This window comes from Lipotes vexillifer, unplaced genomic scaffold, assembly GCF_000442215.2.
Source record: "Lipotes vexillifer unplaced genomic scaffold, Lipotes_vexillifer_v1.1 scaffold555, whole genome shotgun sequence".
NCBI lineage: Eukaryota > Metazoa > Chordata > Mammalia > Artiodactyla > Lipotidae > Lipotes > Lipotes vexillifer.
The window spans coordinates 366,503-390,329 of record NW_006772693.1 but is presented as its reverse complement, the minus strand read 5'-3'; the positions used below and the strand labels follow the sequence as shown (position 1 = coordinate 390,329).

Here is a 23,827-nt window from a genome sequence, read left to right as displayed (position 1 = left end):
TATCACAACAATCCTACATAGTAAATATTATTCTGTTTGGCAGATTCCAGAGAAGATATGTATCTTGGTCTATTTTCAAAGACCAAGAGTTTCACATTAACCCTCTATGAAAAATTTTAGCTTTCCTTCAAATGAAAAAAATTAAATGCAAAAATGGGTATTTGACTTATTTACTTTTATTAGTGTAATCATTTTGCCTTTCAACATCACTTTTAACAAGCTTTGAAGCTTTCTGTCACAATTTATCAATTGTTCTACCAGGGTATCTCTTAGTATTGCTCAGTACCATGAAGCTTATAACGGATACCAAAGGTATATACATCTTACGGAGAGTATCCAAAGACACTTCATGATCAAGTAAGAAAATTCATGGTTATCAGTAGCTACGTACAAACACACCATTAAGGTCATATTTATCATTTTAGGAATAAACGTGTTTTAGCTCTCTCCAATAACAGTGCTCAACATTTCAGCCAAAATTTTAAAAGACTGGCAAATGATGTATTCTAAGCCTATAGTCTCCCAAAATTTAGTTTCTCAAAGACCTAAGCTACTTTGAGTCAGACTATTTTAAGAAACGAATAAAAGCTATTGACTGCCTACCCAGAAAAATGTACACATGCCCTTATATAGAAAGTTTTACATATAATTTCAGACGGTTTTCAGATTTCAAAGACCATCCATAAACTTCCTAAGCCTCGTCCAGGGGGTCCAAAATTAACACCTTCTATCCTAAGGCTCAAATGACTCACTGGATACTAACAAATCAGGTATAAATAAAAACCTATCTTTAATACACTTGGGATTTGGGGTGGGAGTCAGGGACAGAATAAATTGCTTGACTGTATTTTTACTTGCTATTCTCAAGCGGCAGGATGACAAAGATCCCTACTGTTTATATCCCAAATTTCCTCAAAATTGGTGCCAATGAAAAGCACTGGAAACCAACCTGAGAAGGTATAGTTACTAATGCAAAAAACTATTTTTTAAAAAAGTGGCCAAGCTATAATTTGATTCTTTTACATTTATCAAAATAAATATCAACTCAGAAAATTTGCATGCACAAACTTGATTTTTGTTTTCAAACTTGATTTTTTGATAGAACTTTTCATTTAAGATTTGAGAATGCTGAATTTATTATTTTATTTATTTATTTAATATCTTTATTGGAGTATAATTGCTTTACAATGGTGTGTAAGTTTCTGCTTTATGAGAATGCTTAATTTAAATTATATTTTCTTACTATATACAAAAGGAATACAAATCAATGCATTTTAATGAGCACACAAAAAAAGTTAATCAGTCCCTTTGTTTTATACTCAAACTGCCCATGTTTTATAGATTTTATGCTGGATAAACTGAGTCAAACTAAGAGTAAATGACTCATGAAAGGTCATATATGGAAATGGAGTACCACGACTTAAATTGTGGAATGTGAAATCCTAGCTTTCTCTTCTGACCATTACAAAACAATTCCTCCCTTTAAGATAGTTTTTTCTTAAAGAGGTAAATTCACTTTTGCCAACTCTTAGATTTACAAGTGAAAATTTGTCTAAAACAAAAAGGAAACTTTGAGTTTTATGAAGAAATTCATCTTGTAAAACTTAGGAAACAAACTAGTTAGCCAAGAAATCTGTCCATCTGAAAAAGTTTATAGTACCACTTGTGACAATTAAGTTCTGCTGTAATTTTACAATTATATCTATAAGCCAGAATTTTCTCATGAACAAAGAGCAAAATTAAATAATAACACTTTTACCTAATTGTTTCAGGTATTCTTATGAGACTTACAAGTATAGTACTCATTAATGCAAAGCAAAGATGACCAAATGATATGGGTAATAATTTGTCAATGTTCACCACTGAGTAAAAGCTCCATGAGGGCAGAAACCCTATCTGTCCTAATTACTACAGTAATTATAAAATCTACACTTTGCTAACTAACACATAATAGGAACTGAATATCTGTTGAATGAATGCAAGAGTTATGAACCTACTATAGTACCATACATTGTGCTACTTTGTATACTGTACTTAAAGCATTTACATTTTTAAAGCTTATTTGAGACTCAAATAAAATTTTACATATTCATTTATGTACTGTTAAATAAGGTAAACATTTTTACCATACTTATCAGATGACTTAGGGAAAAAAAGCAAGTATTCGTTTTCCATTCTAAAATGCTAATTGTCATTTAGAAGTATCAAAAATAATATTTAATATATAATGTTCCTATATCAAATTTAACAGAAACATTTAAGAAAATTTAAAACCCTTAACAATAGCACTTAATTCATACCCTAAAAAGGCAAGGCTGTCTAGATTTCCCAGCAGCTAAAAGGCCTTGTTAGTTACCCTTCTACATTCTAGAATAGACAATAAAATGTGAAAGGACAGGGGAGGGTAAGCCACAAAGGAAGCTGACGTTTATTTTTGCATCTGCCTCACCCTTCTAACCACAAGTCCTATGAAACCTTGATTCAGTTGGGGGAGGGGTGGAAAAAACTTAACCAACATGTTAAAAAACAGGAACAATGCAAAGTTTTTTGAGAACAATCAAAAATGAACTGTTAACTTTTACATATTTTCTTCTAATTTGCTGAAGAAAAATAAATTCTAAAACACTAACATCTTAAAATTAATTAAAAAACTGATTTATAAAGATAATTTTGTAATCACCACATGCTAGAATTATACGTTTGTATGCTTCGAAATGTACGAGCCTCAGAAGAAACAAGATTATGATACTAATTTTCACTTTGCAAAAGTATGGGATAATATCAAAATTGGTAAAATATTGAAAGAATTTAAAGCAAGTTCATGGCAGATGAAAGGGCATGATTTCCAATTTATCCAGGTTTACTAATTGGACCCATCAATATTTACCATGTAACTCATTAGCCCATATCAATTAAAAGAAAAAAGTTAGGTCTCTTACATGAAGGTATTAGAAGATGAAATATTAGCCATCTGAATTTGTTTTCCTCAGATTCTACCATGAATTTTTGCTCTAAAATGTTGTATACTGAGTCAAGTTTATGACTGTGATTTATGATGGCACCCCATTTACAAAACTTAGAATTATTAATATTGTTCTCAAAGTTTAAGTTCTCCAAAACCCTCAAAGAAAAAAAATTAGTCTTTCTGGCTCCGACACAGGCTATCTCAATAAAGTTTTGTTGTATTCTAGATGATAAGACATTGACAATACTGTGTCCATTCTAGACTTCCTCATTTTAAAACTGATGATGAAAAAAATACAAAGTGGTCCAGAAGAGGATAACTGGATCAAGGAAGGCTCTCTGAAAATCAGGTCATAAGATGACCATTTAAGGAAACTGGCAACATTTTGCTATATTCAAATCTCTGAAGGGTTTTTACATGGACATTATATGCAGCTACAAAAGGAGAACTATGTATAGTGGGTAGAGGTTAGCAGAATAGAAAACAGAATCCTGTGCCTAAGAGGTGCCCACAAAATGGAACAGACCATTCTGAGGTAGTGAGTTCCGTCACTGAAGCATTCAAATTGAGGCTGGGTAAAACACTTGTCAGGAAAATTTTAGAAAAGACTGCTGCACTGCATAAAAAAATTACATTAGAAGGCCACTGACCACTGAAGTCCTTCCAATATAAAGATTCTATGACTATTTAATGAATAGTGAGATACAACTAAAAGAACACTTACTCTTTCCTGTATAATGCAAAGAGAAACAATATAGATTTAGAACTAAACTATTTCTTGAAAACATTCTGAAAGGGTTTTGAAACTATATTTTATAAAAAAAAAAAAAACCATTAGAAGACTCAAATAGTTTGCACACAAAATTAAATAAATATGACAGGAATACTGAAATATGCTTTCACATTTAGTTCTTAGTCTGATGAGGTAGATATTATCATCCTTATTCTGTAAAAGAAAGACTGCATCCAATATCTGACAAGTGAAAAAGCCAGGGCTAGCCTTTATCCTTGACATAAAAGACCACCAAGAATAGAATTACTTGCCATGGTTCAGTCAATTTTTGTTTTCACATTGAGACTTTCAAAGATAAAAAATCATTCACACTATTTTACCGTGCATCTATCAATACAAACACGGACTTTTACCATTTTAATGTAAAAATCAAACTGAAGACAGAAAATGATCATCATCCTACCACCCTTTGTTAAGTGTTTTTAATTTAAAGCTCAAAATGCTGAATAAATAACAAATTATTTGGTATATCTTTTGTAACTTTCATATATATTAAAATGGTAGTGCTAAATGGTCTCATAATCTCAGTTTACTCCTTGGTCTTAAGGAATTTACACCTTCGTTAAACAAAAACAGAGTAGTACCAGTGTAAATACAGGTTTTACTTACAGTACATGCATTGTTTGTCATACAGAATTATACTATCTAATATGACTTAATTCATTTTGTTTATAAAAGAGAAGGAGAATCTCCACATTTCTTTCTTTTAGCCCAGCACAATATCCTAAGAATTAAAAATTTTTTTATTCAACAAAAACTTCTATGGCATTCTACTAAATACTTTACAAATATTAACTAGTTTAATCCTCACTACAACCATATAAAATAGATAACAATTATCTTCATCCCTGGTTCTCAGATGAGGAAACTACAGAACCAAGAGGTACAGTAATTTAATTGAGGTTAAATAGTAAATGGCAGAGCCCAAACTTGGATGTGGCAGTCCACTGTGCTAAGCTGCCTCTTCCCATGCACAGCCTCAAGTAAGAACCCTGACTTCCTACCATGCATGGGCTCTGAAGCGAGGTGGGATGTATCATATATGCTCAGTAACCCTCCACGGATTTGATTTCCAAGTCAGTTAAGACTAAACCCTGTATAACATCAGCAGAGATGAGGACTTTTCTTTCTAATCACTGCAAAATAATAATCAAGTGAGTTTTATGAAAGTATAGACACAGAAATCCTAAATGTGAATTTAAACACACACACATCAAAAGTTTCCTTACCTTCCTAGCTCTCTGGATGTAAGTGTGTAAAAATTATTAAAGTTTTCCATTTTGATTGGAGTTTGAGGAGCTGTAGTTAGCAAGCCCGAAATACTTCGACACTCAAATCTTCTCCTCGACATGTTAGATGACTCTCAGGTAGGCTTCTCCAGTCACTTATTTTTACCTATTTAAAAAAGGAGAAGATGCAGGATATAACTTAAATGCAATTAAGAAAAAAAAAGATGTTAGATAGGATGTGCGTTATACTATACAGCTCAAAATACAGCTATAAGATACAGCCAAAAAAGAAAAGAAGAACAAGAAAGAAAGAAGAAGATTTAAGAGCATATTCTACCCAGAAGGAAGAAAAACAAAAAGCATACACATAAACTGGTATCTCCTCTATGGTACTTGAGCTAAGTTACTGACTTCATTTCAGAATAAAACTACTGAAAAATCCTGTAAGACCTCCCAAATTCTTAAAAAAAACAGTTAAGATAAAACTGTAATACAATCATTCAATTTTTTTAAAAAAACATTAAAAAAATTCTTTTTAATTTCATTTTTAAACTCTCATTCTTTAAAGTTATATATTCACATAACAAGCTAATTTAACACAGCATGATTATAACACATAACACATAGTTATAACACATAACAAGATAATTTATAACACATAACAAGATAATTTAACACAGCATGATTATAACACAAATGATTATTCATTTTAAATTTAATTTCACATGGCCAAACAAATTTGACGGTAAAATCACATGTTGTGAGTTATGTTACTGACATGTGAATGACTACAAGAAATGGACTTGTTTCATAGGCCTTAGAGGCAGAACATAGCACAGAGCCTGCTATGCATGAAGAGCTCTATAATTTTGTTGGATGAGTGAGTGACCACACATAAAGCCTTATTCTAGAGTTCTAATCTGTAACGGAAGCTCATATTTAACTGGAATTTTATGAGTATTCAGTTTTAACATTAAAACTACTATTTCATATTAATTGAATTCATATAATAACAGCAGACTATATATTTAAGATATGCCTGACTTTTCCGCTATGCCTATCTAATAAGAAATCCAGTATTAGCACCCTCTTATAAGAGGGTGTAGTTAGCAAAGTGTGTCTCTGACACATTTTTCCTCCCCTTATTTCCTACTTGACATGTTCTGTTCTTCATCTTCCTAAATTCAAATGCCATCTATATTCAACTTAGCAAGTACGCAGTATGATTAGAGGGGAGTGTTTTCAGTTTCTGTGGCCTTTGAAAAAACAAAGCCCTAACTAGTTTTGAGGTACATCTCTAGTATTCCAAAAGTAGCGGTGTAGAATTCTGAAAATAACATTTGGACTGAATCATCACTGAATGTCATAAATCACATTTATCCATCATACCAGCTATGAGACATTTAACTTTGTCTAATGTTATGGGGTGAATTATGTCCCTTCCCTCAAAATTCATATGTTGAAGTCCTAACCCCCTAGTACCTCAGAAAGTGACTGTATTTGAAGAAAGGCTAATTAAATTAAAATGAGGTCACTAGGGTGTGCCCTAATCCAAGAGGACAGGTGGCCTTATGAAAAAAATGAGATTAGGATACAGAAACACGTAGAGGGAAGATCATGTGAAAACATAGCGAGAAGCCCATCCACAAGAAACCAGCCCTGCTGACACCTTGATCCCAAAATTCTACTCTCCAGAATTGTAAGAAAATAAATTACTATTGCTTAAGTCACCTGATGTACAGTACTTTGTTGTGGCAGCCTAGCAAAGTAATACAGCTACTTTAAAAAGGAAAGAAATATTTCAAATGTGTAGGAAGGGATACAAATATAACAAACACTTGGGGTTTTCAATCTTATTACTTTGCCATATTTTGTTTAAATTAAAAATAAATAAGGCAACATAGACACAGAGTCGGTCCCTTCTTTCCATCCCACTAGCACTGGGTAGGAGAGCTTATCATCTCCTTGCCAACATTTGCCCCATTCAGACAGTTTTGTGGTTTAGTTTGCATTTCTCTGATTACTAGTGAGGACAGCTTCAATTCTGCTGCCCCTAAAGTATGGATGAATTATAGAATGTATCTTGCAGTACTCTAAATATTAAAAATTAAAATATGATGAACCCATGTAGAATCACACTGGTACAGTGCTAGTCATGAAAGCACATCATGATTGTTCAATAAATAAATATTGTTAATATTCTACTGAAAGATACTCTCCACACAATCCTCTGCCATTGTTAAATAGCTGTACCCTATATTTCCATATACAAAACTCTCACCCCAAGTTAGCTTAAACTCAACTCTTAAATTCTGTCTTTTTATTCTGTTTTGATGAACTATTTGTATATTTTTAGTTCTGATGGAACTCAGTTTCATTGGTCACATATTCTTCTCTGAAAAATCAATACGGTTACCAATTTCTATGCTCAACCTTTTTTTCTTCAGGTCATCTTTGGACTTGTAAGATTTTTTCCCCTAAATTTAAGTCTATGAATTTGCATGCTTATGACCACATTTATACATAGAAAGAAGGGATATACCTGTATTATATGGGCTACATTCCCAACATGGTTCCAAATCAGGCCTTAGGAAACATGAGCACAAGAACATGTCAAATTCACTTATATAGAGAGAGTACAGGCTCTTGACTCTAAGATGTTCACCTCATCTAGATTCTAGAATCTAAGATGTTTATCTCATGCTGTAATATATCAGCTAAAAAGTGATCTATTCATAAGAATCTAGTAGAATGGAGATATATTTTATAAATAATTATTGTCTGCTCTCAAGTTTCAAAAGAATCAATATGGATCTTAGATATACTCAAAGATTTATGCTTAATGAAGCATGATTTATAATAGTTAAAAAAATAAAAAGCCTGTAGAATGAATGAATCCCAAAGTCCAACAATAGGGAAATGGCTAAATATACCTAAATAGTAGGATATTATATACCTAATAAAAATTGTGCTTTCAAAGAATATTTTTAACTCATATAATACTAAATGAAAAAAGGAAGACAAAACTTTACATACAGTATGATAATTTTGTCATATTTGTCATATTTGTTATATATAATTTCTGATATGTTACATAATTTTGTTAAATATAAAAGCAAATAGAGGAAAATACTGGAAAACTATGGCAAAATATTAACAGGTTATCTTTGGGTGGTGAGATTATGGCAGTATTTATACTTTCCTGTGTTTAAGTTATCTACACCAAGCAGGTATAGACGAAAACTAATAAATGCCTTTGGGTAAAAAAGATGGCTTTGAATATATATGACTAGACTCTAAACGCAGAAACTTACCCATTTTTAACAGCAAAACATATCTCTTTACACATTAAGTGTTACTTGGCTGGAAGTTCATGAGCTATTATTGCTCAGGTTTTTTAAGGCCTCAACGTTTTCTCTGCATTTATTTAGAGCATATGGTATTCATTATCCAAATAACATGTCTGTTCTTATGCAAAGACCATATAAGTATTTAGGGTAAATACTAAGCAAGAATTAATACCTTGTTTAATACTGCATAGAAAGAACAATTTCATAAATTCTTAATTAATGTTATAGCTATAATTCTATATAATGAATAACAATTTGTAACCTTAAGACATATGCCTTTATTATATCACTTGGTGAAAATCCAGATTCATCCCGGGATCCCTCCAAAAAAAAAAATCCAAAATGTGATATCCAAAATATAATACTAATAGGTATTAAGTTTTGTAATACCTATTCAGTTATATTAGAAGGAAAAAAAACTTACCTTTTTTAAAAAAAGCATTGAAATAAATAGTGATAATACAAACAGGGCCTATTAATCAAGCTACTTAATAGCATTTCCTAATACTAGACATTGGCTTGTGTTTAATTTTTTACCTAACAAATTTTCCTCCCCTCACATGTACTGTTGGTCATCATAATGGATGAACGTACCATGGTATTTGTATATTTGTATGATTATAAATGCAGCTGAAAACAGCGTTGGGTAATCGGCAGTTTTTAAAATACATGTTAGTACAAAAATCATTTTCTGAATTGTGATAAATTTTACTCTGTCTCTGAATATGCTGGAAACACAAGCCATGTCTCAGAAAAAAGGAAAAGCACATTTCTGAAGGTTGAACTTTAAGCTTATCTACTTATTGCAAATATACCTATATTACAAACTGCCTTAGGGATCCATATAGCATCCCTTAAGTGTAGCTTCCTTCTATTTACTGCACTTGCACCAGTTGCCACAGCCTAGATATTTTTTCCATTTCCTCTCCTTTGGCCAATTTTGCATATAGTGGAGCAAGAATGTCACCTTTGTCCACCAATCCCTCCACAAACAGCTTGCTGTCCTTCATATAAGATTTAATCCTTGGGCACAAGCAGGTTATCAATCAGCTGTCTTTCCTTGCATCTTCCTAAATTTCCCACTGAATCCTCTTTAACTCCAACAATCACAGACCTTTTCTTGTTTTCTACCATAATTCACAGATCTATAACTGATTCTAAATTACCAATAGGTCTCACTCCATTTGAAATTCATCTCATAACACTATTAGGCTATACTAATAAAAAATCTCAAGGGACTTAGTACGTAAATTTGTGTGTGTGTGTGTGCACACATGAGTAGGTACACAATTATAGACACAATCAGGCACTAAAAACAGTAAGAGGATAATAGAAGAAGGCAAGATACAATTAAGCTTCCAATTACACAGTACTATCAATACTAGGAAAAATGGCACCTCAAGTTTATTTGCAAAGTTTTTTTTTTCCATTAACTCCCATTACAATAATCACAATAAGAATTCAGATATGGATCAGTGAAGGAAGGAAAAAAGGAAATGTTAGGCTTGATTTGGGCCTTTAATTTACTTGAAGGGAGAAAGCAAATGTGATGTGATCAAAAGTAAGACAAACAGTCCCTATAAACCTCCAAATAGCTCTATTTAAAAATATTCATCATGGGCTTCCCTGGTGGCGCAGTGGTTGGGAGTCCGCCTGCCGATGCGGGGGCCGCGGGTTCGTGCCGCGGAGCGGCTGGGCCCTTGAGCCATGGCCGCTGGGCCTGCGCTCCGCGGCGGGACGGGCCACAGCACTGAGAGGCCGGCGTACCGCAAAAAAACACAAAAAATAAAAATATTCATCACGATATTCATTTCAAAGTTATCATATAAAAATGTTTTATAAAATACATCATATAACACTAAATAAAAACATCTAGAGAATTAAATTATCTGTTTTGATCCTTGCATTAGCTTCCCAGTAGCTACAAGTTCAAGCTCTTATAGCATGCACACAAAAGCCTTTGAGGCCAGGTACACACCAGCTTCATTTCCTGCCACACTTGCAGCTCATCTTTTGCCTCCACATCTCTCTTATACTCTCCTGTCTGAACATCCTTTCTACCTTTCTTTAAATGCAAAAACTCTTCGTATGCATCCTTCTTACCTCAACAAAGAATGTCATCTCCCCCAGGAAGCTTTGCCTAAAACCCACAGGTTACCTTTAATGCCTGTCCTTTATGCTTCAAATAGGAGGAACCTTGACATACCTCTTTACCTCAACATGTAACATGTTAGCCTGCAATTATATTGTGTCTGAAGGGTTGCAACCATTTGCTTTCATGCCTAAACTCCCAGCATGGTGTCTGGCACCTGGTAGGAATTTTTTTAAATGTCTGATGAACTGAATTGTTAAGAATTATGAAATGTAGCAAGAAGAATTTTTAGGTACATCTCATATCTTCAAGGGTTTAGCAGAACTTGAGCTCCATCTTGAAATTATCATATTGGAGCTTCAAATGCAGCTAATCTCTGCTTAATTCAGTATTTGGCTAAATAAAATAAGAAATATTTTAAATGGCTATCAGAGAACTTCAGTTCTAAACAGGATAGCCATAGTCTGGAAACATGGATAAAATTATAATATCATATATTGTAATATAATACCAATGGGCCATTTATTTTGTATTTACCTATCTTTCCAAACTAGGTGGCCACATGATACTATACCTACTTCAGCTAAGAATATCAGTATTTTAAGAGCTGCCTCAATCAGGAAATCCAGATACTTGTCCTGCCAAGGACTGATAAATCAAGATCTTCATGAAGTAAATTTGAAAGGCAATGGAAAGCAAAGTAAGGCACAAGATGAGAGGGGAAAAAACCTTTTTCTTTCTACATTAGCATTTATAGCTACCAAGTTTTCCCTAGGAAACAGAGGAACTGTAGATTTATTTATCTAGAATCCATCAGAATAAAGGAAGAACTTTCTGCTAGTGTGGTAAAAGGATCCATTTTTAATTAGTCATTGATCAGAAGCAAAGGTATTTGTGTAGGGAAAGGGATGATGATGATTTTCAATTTCAAGGAAGAGACTGTTCCTTATATGTATTCTACTAACAGGTTTGTTTGTTCTATTAAGATTGAATAGAAAACATAATTCAAGAATTTAATTCTTGGAAAATCACAACAGAAAGCCAGCTAACTGACTCTAGTCTAACTAGTCTAATCTAGTATATACTATCCAAGGGCTAAAGTCGCAGGTAATGACCCCAGGCCCGATTCTGTGCCACGACAGGTAAGTCCTGGTGCTGTCTCTTCTACTTTCAGAAAAAGAATTAAACCCTATAATTATGGACCAGGATGGAAAGATGTTGAAAATGGAAATATAGTGGGCCAATAAACATACAGTGCTTGTCACTCATCAGATGGAAAATTAAGTTTCTGTTGTAAAATAAAGCACTGTTTACTTAGAGCATCTCTGAAGTACTGTTTATTCAGTAAGTGTTACAACGCAAAACGGAATATGATCCTCGGATTACAGATGAAACTATCATCTCACTGTTAATATTAAGATTTTTAAATGCTTCAAGTATAACTATTCCCTCTTTTGAAGAAGTTGCAAAGGGTCCAGGGTGCAGCGACACATTACATATAAATATTAAAAGAAACTGACTAGTTTAGATGTTTAAAGTGGCACTGAAGTTCAAGGTTAAATATATTTGGGGGAAAAAGGATAAATTAAAGAAATAAAAAATGAACAAAGTATGTCTTGAAAATTACATTTGTCACAACATATTTATATAAAAATATGCGACTTAATTCCTAAGTACATTTGTTAATTATTTGTGTATTATCTATTAATGTCTATTATGATAATAGACATTTGTCTATTATCAAAGAAATATCCTTTGATAATAGTCTATCATAGAATATAAAATACTTAAAAACAAAATCATTGAGGGACGTCCTTGGTGGTCCAGTGGTTAAGACTTCACCTTCCAATATGCAGGGGGTGTGGGTTCGATGCCTAGTCTGGGAGCTAAGATCCCACATGCCTCGTGGGCCAAAAAACAAAAACCCCCAAAACGTAAAACAGAAGGAATATTGTAACAAATTCAATAAACACTTTAAAAATGGTCCACATCAAAAAAAAAATCTTTAAAAAAATCATTGAATTTTGTCATCAATATTGTGGAAAATTAAAATAACTAAAACATTTAAAGTTTTCACAAGTGGAAAGTAAGTACATAAATGACTTAATGTCTTTGACACAATCAATACCCACAGAACACAAAGAGTTCTTTAAAAAAAAATTAATCAAAATCCTTTAAAAGCAGTACCTCTAGAAGCACTGTCCTACGTAGCTGCCAATTTTTTTACAGGAAATATGCACTGCAATATAATATACGTGCAACTGTAAGACAATTTTAGGATTAAGTGAAAGTGTCAGCAATTGATTTCCTTGATTCCTGGGTTTTAAATTAGGTCTCTAAGAGAAAAACAGGGAAATTTTGATAAGGAAATTCTCTCTTATAATTATCAAACAGCTTCAAAAACAAAGCTTTTAAAACATATTTAAATGTTTACTTAACACCAGTAAAACACTGTCAGTGCAAGTCTAAAGATAAAATTGTAAACATGCCATAAAATGCCTGTACCTTCTTCAGCTTTGCTGTTAATATGCTGACACAGTGATCAATTTGTCAAGTCCCAACGTTCCTAAAAACTGATTCTATCTTAACCAAGTTGTAATTCACTATTCAATGAGCCCAAGAGAAACTACAACCATTCTGTCCACACACAAAAATGAAAGGCCTTCAATAACACAATTTTTACTTTTAAAACTTGAATATATTGCCATGTAAATACATTTCACTTCAATTTCAGATCCATAATTTAGAAAAATGATGTAAAATGTATGATATGTACCTCAAAAATAAAACAGCTATTAACAACTTCAGTTATTAAAATATAAGAAAAACTTAAAAAAACTGAACATCTGCTCAGAGGAGGATGAAGGGGGAAGAAGAGAGGTCTTAAACTAGGACATTGCTTCTATGGACTAGCTTTTTCAAAAACACACAATTTTACGGGTGTGTGGTTTAACATTTATAAAACAAACATTCTGGAAGTTGTTGAAAACTACTTCTGGACAGTTTACTATAAAACTATAAAATGGTGAATCAATGACAAAGTAGGTTTATCATCTGTTCCTTTAATAAAATTGTGCTCCCGGACTCAAAATGCCAAGTTACATTTGCTGCCACTTGCCCAATCATCTCAGTAGACCATGCTGTCTCAGGGCACATTCTCAAAGGCTTGAGAACCTAAGGGGGTGACACCATATCAAACATCACTGCTTATCATCAGTACCAGGGATGTAAACATTACGCTGGCAAAACAATCAGTGAATGTGACACACCGACCTAATATAATTGAATTCTGATCAGCATGTGGCTTTAAAATGTTTTCTCTTCCTTAATTTCAATTTGCAAATTGATGTTGGAGGGCCTCTAGTCCCATCACAGACACCGGAAGAACGAACATCATCTACTAGCTGCCCACAAAGTCTCTTTCAACTTCGTCTCTACTTGCCCCCCTAAGGGAATTCAAATGAAGAGCTTTCCCCTACACTAAAACAAAGAGCTGGGTAAATGTCAAAATCGTAGCCGTCACGTAGTTGTATAGTTTGAGGATGGGTCGTGTACCCTTTGCGGTTTACATGGCGTCAAAATAAAACCAGATCGCTAGAAATCACAGAAACAACTGCAACTCGACTTCTCTATTCACTGACTTTAAAAAACTGTTCACAAGTAGTAAATGAAAATCCCCCACAAGATGAGCACAAACTTCTCTCCAGACGAAAGACAGCTGTGAGCAGGACGTGTCCATGAGTCCAGATGTGAACACGTCCTGTGCCTACACCACAGCTGTGAACTCGGCAGGGACCTGAAGGGACCACGTTGACGCGACGTGGAAGGGACGCGATCGAGCCGGTCGCGAAGGGGGCCCCCACGGGACGCGACCCAGGGAGAGTCCGTGCCGGCCAGGCGACGGCGCCTCAGTAGGCAACTGTGACTTCCACAGACCTGCATATGTAAATATACCACATACATAGTCCTAGCTCTGGTTAGAGACTTAAAATCATTGAACCCACACACACACACACACACACACACACACACACACACGAGCGCGCGCGCGCGCTCCCCGGGCTGAGAAGGGTACTGGGAGGACCAGCCGCCGCTCCCAGCGCCGAACCCGAGGGAACCAGGTAAGCAGGACTCCAGCCTGAATGCGGCGAGGGATTCGGAGCAGTCGGGCCACCTGGGGGCGGCGGTGTCTGAGCGCATCTTCCCCAGGCCGGGGGTCAGAGGAGACCCCGGATCCGCCCATACCGCCTGGATCCCTCCTCGGGACCCCTCCCACGTTCTGAGTCTCTGTTTCACGGGTAAAGGGGGCTGGTTCAGGGGTTTGGAGTCGCAGCCCCCAGTCCACCCGCCAATCCCGGCAGGACCGCGGACGCGCGAGGCAGAAGACACTGACCGCTCAGGCAGCAGCAGGTTCTCCCGATGCTGCCCCCTCCAAGGGGGCTCCAGTCCCGCCCCACGCAGGTGGGCACGGCAAGACGCGTTCTCCAGCTCTAGCTCCGTGAGGTGCCGGGTATCTCCGAGCGTGGCAGGACCCACTTTTACTCTTCTGGACAACGGCCAACAGTTGTGACCTGACCTCCCCGTGAGGTGGCTCCCGGCTACGGCGGCGAAGACGGTGACGGAAGGTTACAGTTGAGGTTTGAAAACTGCAGCCGCGTTGCGGGGCAGAGCTGTAGGCTAGAACCCACCCCCTCGGTCGCGAGAGCCAATCCGAGCGCGCATGGAGGGCTGGGCTGTCACGTGAGGAGAGGGCGGGGCGCCAGCCAGCGGCGCGTGCTGCGAGGCGGGGCTCAGTGGTGAGGGGGTGCGGCCGCCACCCGGCGGTCGGAAGCTGGGCGGAGCTGCAGAGCAGGTGGGGCGCGCTCTCGTAATTGCTGCGAGAAAGGAGTGAGGAGGGCGCCAACCTGACCGCGCACTGGGCTGTAACTCCGACCTAGTGCATCCCGGCCTTCAGAGTGGCAGTCCACGCGGCGTGAATATCTGAGACTGGGGAGAGGGAAGAAGGAAAGTTAGTCGCTGCTTCTGACTCATTCCCAAACTTCTGTGCCTGTTTTCTGACTCTTCCCGGTCGTCTTCCTTATCACCTGAACACACTCGGCCAGTGGAGAGTCCAGTTTGCTCTAACTTGGCAAGCATCAACATCGCTGGGGGATTTATGGAACTTGGGCCCCACCGCTAAAGTCCGCTCCAGCGAACTGAGTTCTTGTGAGGCATGGTTGAAGGCAGTGAAAAGAGAGTCCAAATAAGATGAATTGCTCTTTTTGCAAATAGGGTACTAAGGGAAAAGATGAAAGCTCCTCAGCAAGCTACTCAGGATCTGTTATCTCTTCGAGAGAATGAAAAATTTGAAAGTCCTGTGCAAGACACAACTGCGGGTTTTTTGTTCGTTTTATATAATCTAGGGTTGGATGAAAAGTATATTTACAGTAATTGTAGAAGACTATTGAGAAAATATATTGGGAGGGGAATCGTTCTCTTTCAAAAGACTTCAACACTCAGTCAACATTTAAAGAGGAAATTTTCTTGTTCTATCCTAGTAAGCCGAGCAAATTCCCATCAAGCCGTCCATTTGCTCTTCCGTATTGTATGCTTCCCAAGATAAGTGCATAAAATGTCTCACAGTCATCTACTCATCTCCTTGCTTTTACTTCACTAACTCATCCCAGTTTAATGTGTCTAGTCCCTAAACCTTGTCACTTGGAGAGTATTGCTTCCATCCATCTAATTTCTTGTTGCTAACAATTGGACTGACAAGTTAAGGTGGAGGGGAAAAGAACCCTGCATGCTGAAATGGACTTTTCAGCTATTATCATCTAAGAATCCACAGTGAGACTGTCCCCATCTTTTCTTTTATGAACACAGGGGTGGTTCCTAGAAGTCTCAGCACCAGCACTGGAACCAGTAACCTCCGGAAATCTCACGACCGCAGCATGGCGGTGATTTCTGTTTTGCCCGTGCACGCTCGCGTGTGTGTTTAACTCTGGACCTCCTGAGTATCAACACTTGATCAATAGCCAGCTCTTAGCAATCTCCTCACACTCAGTCTGTCTTCTCTTCTGTCACTAATCCCATCTAACCACATCACTTCACACCTAGATGCAGACCTTTCTCTCTCCCGTCACTGCTTTAAACCAACCCTCCGTGTGGTCACAAGTCCTCTGCTCTAACCAATCATCCTGCTAGGCTGATAGTCCTATTCATGTCTTGTTTCTTCCTGCCTCTGCCTAGGCTCCAACTTTTCACCGTCCTCTTCATCAGCACCTGTTCATCAATTTCCAACTTGAAGAAGTTACGCCCTCCAGAAATCACAAATCTTTGCTGATTTCTACTTTCCACTCCCAGCCCGCTCACCTCTTTTCCCTCTGTCCCTGGGTGCAGGGCTTATACTTGTTCCCTGTGTTTCTCTTATGCCCCTAAGTAGATTGTTAACCCTTGTGCCTGATGTCAGATTTGCCAGCTAGGATTTAGCTCAGCTACTTACTTGGTCTCAGGCACTGTGGTTCAAGTAACGAGGAACTCCTGGTGCTGAGGAGGAGACTGTACCATCTGTGACCTTGCAGTAAAATTCAGGAGCCAGCACATCCCTTCATCCTACCTGATTTACCTAAAGTCATTCATAGCCTTGTCAAAGGTGCATGTTCTTGCTCTCCTTTCCTTGAGTGGGAAATCCCCATGTGACCTAATGGTCATTCTGTAGTCATTGCCTCTGACTGCACAGTTCATTAAATCGATCCTTGAATGCCACATACTGACCAGAGATGGTGGTTGTTATGGGCTGAATATGTTTCCACCAAATTGATACACTGAGGTCCTAATTCCCAGTACCTCAGAATATGACTGTATTTGGGGACAGGGCCTTTAAAGAGAATTAAAGTAAAATAAAATTGTACAGGTGGGCCCTAATCCGAGACAAAAAGATTACACCATCAGGAAAATGAAAAGGCAGCCTACTGAATGGGAGAAAATGTTTTCAAATCATATATCTGGTAAGGGGTTAATATCCAAAATACATAAAGAACTCACACAACTCAACAGCAAAAAAACCAATCCGATTAAAAAATGGGCAGAAGATCTGAATAGACATTTTTCCAAAGAAGATATACAGATGGCCAACATGTACTTGAAAAAAACATTCAACATCACTAATCATCAGGGAAATGAAAATCAAAACCATAATGAGATATCACCTCTCACTTATCAGAATGCTTATTATCAGAAAGATAAGAAATTACAAGTGTTGGTGAGAATGGGGAGAAAAAGGAACACTTTTGCACTGTTGGTGGGAATGTAAATTGGTGAAGCCACTATGGAAAACAATATGGAGTTTCCCCCCAAAATTAAAGATAGAACTGCCTTATGATCCAGAAATTCCACTTCTGGGTATTTATCTGAAGAAAATGAAAACATTAACTGGAAAAGATATATGTGCCTCCATGTTCATTGCAGCATTATTTACAATAGCCAAAATATGGAAACAACCTAAATGTCCATAGATGGATGAATAGATAATGTTGTATGTATATGCAATGGAATATGATTCAGACATAAAAAGGATGAAATCTTGCCATTTATCCAATATAGGTGGACCTCGAGGGCATCATGCTAAGTGAAATAAGTCAGAAAGACAAAGAAAAATACTGTATCATCTCACTTATACATAGAAGTAAATACAAAACAATACACACTCACACAGTCACACAGTCACACACCCACACACTCACACGCCCAGCTTATAGATACAGAAAACAGATTGATCGTTGCCAGAGGCAGGAGATGGAGAATGGGAGAAATGGGTGAAGGGGGTCAAAAGGTACAAACTTCTAGTTACAAAATAAATAAGTCATGGGTATGTAATGTACAGCACGGTGACTACAGTTAATAACACTGTATTGCATATTTGAAAGTTGCTAAGAGAGTAGATCTTAAAAGTTCCTATCACTAGAAAAAATAATTTTTTGTAACTATGTAAGGTGGCAGATGTTAACTACACTTACTGTGGTGATCATTTTGCAATATATACAAATATCAAATCTTATGTTGTACACCTGAAACTAATGTTATATGTCAATTATACCTCAATTTAGAAAATAATTTTTAAAAATGGGATTATGACACAGACAACACAGACTAAAGGATGACCATGTGAGGACACAGTGAGAAGGTGGCCATCTGCAAGACAAGGGGAGAGGCCTCAGAAGAAACTAAAACTGCTGACACCTTGATCTTAGAATTCTAGCCTCCAGAACTGTGAGAAAATAAATTTCTATTGTTTAAGCCACCTAGTCTATGGTATTTGTTATGGCAGCCCTAGCAGACTAATACAGTGGTGCTCCTCAGTCAATCCAAGTGAATCCCCATCAGTGACCAGGGATGCTGGTCCTTTCTGATCATGCCACCATACTCACCACATTCTCTCCAGGGAAAACGACCATTCCCAATCACACCAGGTCAGTCACCACATGCTGACCACACACTGACCAGTGAAGTTGGTCCTCCTTGATCATACATTTACTCCCTACAGATGCAGAGAGGGGGGCAGAATTTTAAACAGAGGTAAAGACCCCAAATTCAAAACTCCTTCCCTTGACACATGCTCCTTCTGAAGAAAGCCTTACCTGTTATTTTTGTGTCACGATCCTACAATTCAATCCATGTGGAAAGAGCAAAACAAGTACTACTATCTCCAAGGTAGCACTATCTCCAATTGAATAAACCAGAAATTTGTGGCCAGACTAATGGCAGCCAGACTTGGGGTTGGCTGGGGTGTGGGCTAGGGTGGCGGCAGGAACAGCCTCTGAAGGCACCTGACTCAAACCTCCACCCAACAGGGGTACTCATGCTGAATGGAGACAGGCTAGTCCAAAAAGATCCCCTCTCTGGAGGTAGGAGTGCCAAGTGTACTCAGATGGGTAAGTCATGGTACATTTATCCATGGTGCCTACAGCATCCCAAGTTTGGAAGCATTGGGGACCACAGAGACCTCGCATCTTCTGGCTCTCTTCAAACACGCCCTATTAGCAAAGGTAATTAGGGCAAGTCTTTCCCGACAAGAATAATGACTCAGACTGGTACAAATGTCTTCCTCAAAAGGTGACACTGTTATTTTCTCCAAAGCACCAAAGCATGCAGCGATGCCAGAAAAAAATAAAAGAAATATCATGCAAGCCACATATGTCATTCTACTTTTTCATATTGGCCATGCCACGCAGCGTACAGGATCTTAGGTCCCCGACCAGGGATCTAACCCTTGCCCCCTGCAGTGGAAGTGCAGAGTAAACCACTGGACCGCCAGGGAAGTCTACCATGTATATCATTTTATATGTTCTCATAATCACACTAAAAAAAGTAAAAACAGATTAAATTAATTTTAATAATATATTTTACTTAACCCCATATATCCAAAATATTGTCATTTCAACATGCAATCAATAAGAAATTATTAATGAGATATTTTACATCCTTTTTTAATATTGTCTTAAATCTGGTATTTTACATGTACAACACATCCCAAATCAGATGCTAAATTTTCATCAGAAACACTTGATCTGTATTTAGATTGTACAAAATTTGTTGAAAAAAGATTCATATCCCTACATTGTTTCAAACATAAAGGTTTTCAATAACTGAATACAGTATTAGTTTCTGAATTCAAATTTAATTAAAATGACATAAAACTATAGTTCAGTCACACGACATTTCAAGTGCTCCACAGCCACATGTGGCTGGTGGCTAATGTATTGGACAGCACAGGTCCAGAGGGCTAGAAATATGCCTTCTAACTGCCTCTAAACCTTGAATTGTTTAATGCAGTACTAGACACAGTGTAGGTTCTCGGTAAATTATGGCATCAGAACAGTTTGGAACTTCAAAAATCCTTAAGGTTCAGTAGATTAATTCTCTTATATTAGGAGGAAAACCTACAATGGGAGAAGTTAAGGGACTTGCAGAAGATCACACAACTGAACTACTGGTGCATATCTGGACAAGAATTTAGGTCTCCTGATTTTTAATCCTGAGGTCTTTTCACCTCATTACATCAGACATACTTCAGGAAAAAAAAATGATTTTTAAATTTATTTGAATAATCACTTGAATGATACAGGCAAAGAAAAACATACTTATATCCTCGTTGTATTTGCATAACCTGATAAAGACAGTGCGTTCTAGAATATTTAAGCCTCCTTCCACTGTGGTCTGGGGTCCAGGTGGTCTAATCTGTCAGTCCCTCTTACCTCCACCCATCACTGCTTCCTCTCCTTGGAGCTGCCTCACTGCACATCTATCCCCCCCTCCCCCGCCCACAGAGCATCCGGCCACATTTTTCTGTCTGCAGCTGTCCTCTCCCAGCTGTCTACCACAATTTGTTTAAGGTTGTGCTTCAGAAAATTCTTTATATTTGCAAATCAAAGTATTCAGTAGAAACTTCAGCAAAGTTGGAAGAGAGCTACTATTCTCCAGCCACAAACACACCAAGCTCTGAGGTCCTGCTTCCTGAGGGTGTGTGTGTGTGTGTGTGTGTGTCTGTGTGACAGAGAGAGAGAGAGAGAGAGAGAGAGGATGGATGTGTGGTTAAGTGTGTAACATCAGACAGACCTGCACTCCAGTCCCAGTTCCACCCATTCCTAGTTGTGTGACTTTGGGCAATCCTCAGTTTCCTCCTTTGTAGAATGAGGATAATAGTAGTAGCTTCCTCTGTGAGATTTCAGTGTGATAATGCATACAGAGCCCAGTGCCTGACAAGAGTAAGTCCTCCGTTCGTACAAGCTGATGTTATTTTCCAGTGGTCTGCGGGCTCCCTGAGGAGGACTATGTGTATCTCTCAAGCTCAATACCACACCTCATGACTAACAAAATCCCTGAGACATAGTAGGTCCTAAATGAATATTTGTCAAATGAATTTATAATATGCTTATGATTTCCCTCAAATCTTATAATGGATGCTAAGAGAGATAATTGGGGGGGAAATGGTGATAAGAAAAGGGGAGAGGGAGGTGGCTGCTTCCCCCTTCAGAATCTACCTAGCGGTGGCACCCAGGCTCATAATGAAACTGTAAGGTCAACAAATAGTGATGTCCAGGGCTATGTATGATAAAAGAATTAGAGTCATAGTGTTTAAAGGGGAGTAGATATGGAGTGGAGCAAATAAATAAATGGTGTAAAATTGTCATGTATTTGATTTGAGTAGATAAATGTCTACTAGTTCTCCCTGTCAAATCCCCTCCCTTTTCACTTCTAAGACATTTTCTTTACCAGCTGCAAATTCCATGAATCATGACCTGGTGTCACATTCCCCAGAGCACATGGCAGGTAAGAAGTAATAAAGCTTCCAGGAAACCTTCACTAAGTTAGTCTTCTTGCAAGCAGTCACAGGTAGAGCTAAGGCAGAGCTAACTTTTAACTCCCTTCTCGGGTGACCTTTGCCTCAAGTGGCTTAAGTTGACAGCATGAGCATTGAGAAGGCCAATCTACTCCACTAGCTGAGTCCTTTCATGGCATGAAAGTGGTGGTAATGTAGGAAATGATAATGATGATCACTGCGTATACAACAAGTATATAACAAATGCAGGAGGAAGGGGCTAGAATGATCCATGTGGCAATAGATTTGAGTTAGAGACATCAAGAATATTTAAAGCATCCTTGCGTCTTTTCAGTAGTTAGCCTTCCCTTTAGATTTATAGAGTAGCACGTTATAACTTCATTTAAAGAAGAAAGAGATATAAGTATAGAGCTGTTCAGAAACCCTTTAAAGGGCATAGTTTATGAGAGATTGGGTCTCTGATTTACTAGCTGTGATACTTTCAGCAGGTTATATCTCTATGCCTCTGTTTCTTCATCTGTAAAATATAAATAATAATATACTTACCCCATAGGGTACATAGTAACAATAGGTCGTAAACACTGATCCTGGCCATGTTCTAAATTTGCTGTTTGTGTTAACATTTAATCCTCACACTCCTGTGAGTAAAGTGCCCGCTTTGAAGATAAAAAAATTAAGAGACAGGGAAGTTATATACTTTCCCACTGTAACCTGAGTTACTAGTAGAGTACTAACAACAGTTAAGCTTATTCTCTATAAGGCTTTTTACTATGGATATTTAAAAACTGTAGCTATGAACAATAGAGAACAGGCTCTTGGATGTTTAATTCTTCTTAGTTGCTGGAGTTCCTGCTCTTTTCATCCTTTTGTTTCTCTCATACCTACCATTACAAAATTTCTCCACTGTTAAAATAACTTTACAAATATATAACAAATGCAAGAGGAAGTTGGGGGGTAGAATGATCCATGTGGCAATGGATTAGAGTTAGAGACGTTGGTATGAACTAATGTTTAGTTTAATAAATGTTTACATATAGATTTCTTTATAGATATCTGTGCGTGCATGGGTTAATACACATACACATCTCCTTGCTCTGTCAGCTGAGAGCACGGAAAAGCAATGACACCCCAATAAGCACACCTATCACTCAGGTCTTGGTTTTTTGTTTTTGTTTTTTTTTTCCGGTACGCGGGCCTCTCACTGTTGTGGCCTCTCCCGTTGCGGAGCACAGGCTCCGGACGCGCAGGCTCAGCGGCCATGACTCACGGGCCCAGCCGCTCCGCGGCATGTGGGATCTTCCCGGACCGGGGCACGAACCCGTGTCCCCTGCATCGGCAGGCAGACGCTCAACCACTGCACCACCAGGGAAGCCCGGTCTTGGTTCTTAATATCTTCCTCCAATAAAAGGAAACAAATTTCCTTGGAGAAATTGATGCTTCTATGACTGGGGCAGGAAACAGACAGATGAGCCTGGAACATTGTGTAGTATCAGAAAGAAGAAGTGCAAACAAACAAACAAAATGGCCACACGATGATGGGGGTATGTCAGAGGGACTCAGGAGCCAACTGAACCAGACCCCAATGGCCAAAGCTGGGACAATTTGAGCTGCATAATAAATAAAGTACTATTGGCTTATATCCCAATGTATAAAATAAATATCCATGAGTACGTACAGATAAATGTAAATGATTGAATAAATAAATGGGAAAGAATAGACAATTCTCCCATGCAGAAGAATAATATGAATAATTTATGTAGCCACTCCCCACTCAAGTTGGTGGAGCCTTACTCCCCACTTCCTAAGTGCGGGCTGTGCATAGTGACTTTCCTCCAAAGAGCACAGTATGGAAATGGAGGAAAAAAAGAGTAACTTTACAGTGAAGACCTTGACATACAAGACCTTCACTTTACAGTGAAGACCTTGACGTCAATCAGGTGATCAAAGTTAACATTAGTCATAAGTCATTTTGACAATAGGTACCCATAATATGTAGAAATGAGAATGACACGTAATAAGAATGACACTTGGGGGCTTTCCTGGTGGCACAGTGGTTGAGAGTCCGCCTGCCGATGCAGGGG

At 37.7% G+C, this 23,827-nt stretch overlaps 1 protein-coding gene across 2 annotated transcripts in view; it reads right to left on the bottom strand.

The window, feature by feature from the left end:
- Window positions 1-20,931, bottom strand: part of STK17B (serine/threonine kinase 17b) — a 35,538-nt gene extending 14,607 nt beyond the window's left edge. Inside the window, exons 1-2 of one of the 2 annotated variants that reach the window (XM_007447817.1) lie at window positions 20,662-20,931; window positions 4,988-5,153 (exon numbers count right to left, since the gene is read on the bottom strand). In XM_007447817.1, coding sequence (XP_007447879.1) covers window positions 4,988-5,109 — 122 coding nt within the window. In that variant the 5' untranslated portion in view covers window positions 5,110-5,153; window positions 20,662-20,931. Of the gene's footprint in view, window positions 1-4,987; window positions 5,154-14,822; window positions 15,060-20,661 lie in introns of those variants that run through there. The other variant, XM_007447816.1, reaches the window with a different exon arrangement.
- Between the last annotated feature and the right edge of the window lie 2,896 nt (window positions 20,932-23,827).